The sequence below is a fragment of the Pygoscelis adeliae genome, unplaced genomic scaffold (genome assembly GCF_000699105.1).
Source record: "Pygoscelis adeliae isolate BGI_AS28 unplaced genomic scaffold, ASM69910v1 Scaffold262, whole genome shotgun sequence".
Classification (NCBI taxonomy): Eukaryota; Metazoa; Chordata; class Aves; order Sphenisciformes; family Spheniscidae; genus Pygoscelis; species Pygoscelis adeliae.
In genome coordinates, this window is record NW_008824184.1 from 941,410 (window position 1) to 942,583 (window position 1,174).

The window sequence follows — 1,174 nt, forward strand, 5'->3', positions numbered from 1 at the left end:
GCAAGCGCCCCCCCAGCCCCCGTGGGCGGTACTGGGAGGTTGGATGCTGGGAGCACTGGGCTGCTGTGGGTGGGGAGGCTGCCCCGGCCCCAGTGGGTGACCCCAGCTGGGGCGGCCCCCGTGCCTTTCGCTGGCAGCTGAGCAGCCTCGAGCTCATTGCACGGGTGGGAAACCGAGGCAGCGGCTCCGGTCCCCAGCACCGGCCCTTCTCCCGCAGGAAGCAGGCACCAGGCGCAAAGGGGCCAGCTCCCAACCCGCCCCCTGTCCTCAAGGTCTTCAACAGACCCATCCTCTTCGACATCGTCTCCCGGGGGTCCCCAGCTGGCCTGGATGGGCTCCTCTCCTTCCTCCTCACCCACAAGAAGCGCCTCACAGATGAGGAGTTTCGAGGTGAGCACCTGGGGCTGGCCCTGCCCTGGGACTCCCGCGGTACCGGGGCTGTGCTGGGCCACCAGTGGTCCCCTTGTCCCCACGGGGATGGTGATGCACAACCCCGTCACAGGGGGCTGTGGTGTGCGGCGCCCGGGAGGAGCTGGGGATTTGGCCAGAGAGTGCAGGGGTGCAGGACTGGGCACCTCCATAGCTTGGGGGGCTTGCCCCAGCTCCCCCTCAGCACCCTCTGCTCCCAGAGCCCTCCACGGGGAAGACCTGCCTGCCCAAGGCCCTGCTCAACCTGAGTGGGGGCAGGAACGACACCATCCCCCTTCTCCTCGACATCGCCGAGAAGACCGGCAACATGCGGGAGTTCATCAACTCGCCCTTCAGGGATGTCTACTACCGAGGTAGGGGGGCATGGGGCCGCTGCCAGCCCTGCCTGGGCATGGGGGACCCCAGGGAGGATGGAGGATGCTGGAGGGCTTGGGGATCAGAGCAGCAAGGACCCTGGGGAGGCTGGGGGGCTCTGGAGGGGCTAGGGGACTGGAGCAGCAGGTACTGGAGCAGGGGAAGTTGCGGGGCGAGGTGGGGGCTGACCGGCGCTGGTGGCACAGGTCAGACAGCCCTGCACATTGCCATTGAGCGCCGCTGCAAGCACTATGTGGAGCTGCTGGTGGAGAAGGGAGCGGACGTGCACGCTCAGGCCCGCGGCCGCTTCTTCCAGCCCAAGGACGAGGGTGGCTACTTCTACTTCGGTGAGAAGGGAGGGAACCGGCAGGTCGCCCAGAGGGACCAGCTG

The 1,174-nt window shown here is 67.9% G+C and overlaps 1 protein-coding gene across 1 annotated transcript in view; it reads left to right on the forward strand.

The window, feature by feature from the left end:
• Positions 1-1,174, forward strand: part of TRPV4 (transient receptor potential cation channel, subfamily V, member 4) — a 14,788-nt gene that overhangs the window by 1,217 nt on the left and 12,397 nt on the right. Inside the window, exons 2-4 of the mRNA XM_009334435.1 lie at positions 218-390; positions 630-782; positions 990-1,167. Of these exons, the coding sequence (XP_009332710.1) occupies positions 218-390; positions 630-782; positions 990-1,167 (504 nt within the window). The remainder of the gene's footprint in view (positions 1-217; positions 391-629; positions 783-989; positions 1,168-1,174) is intronic.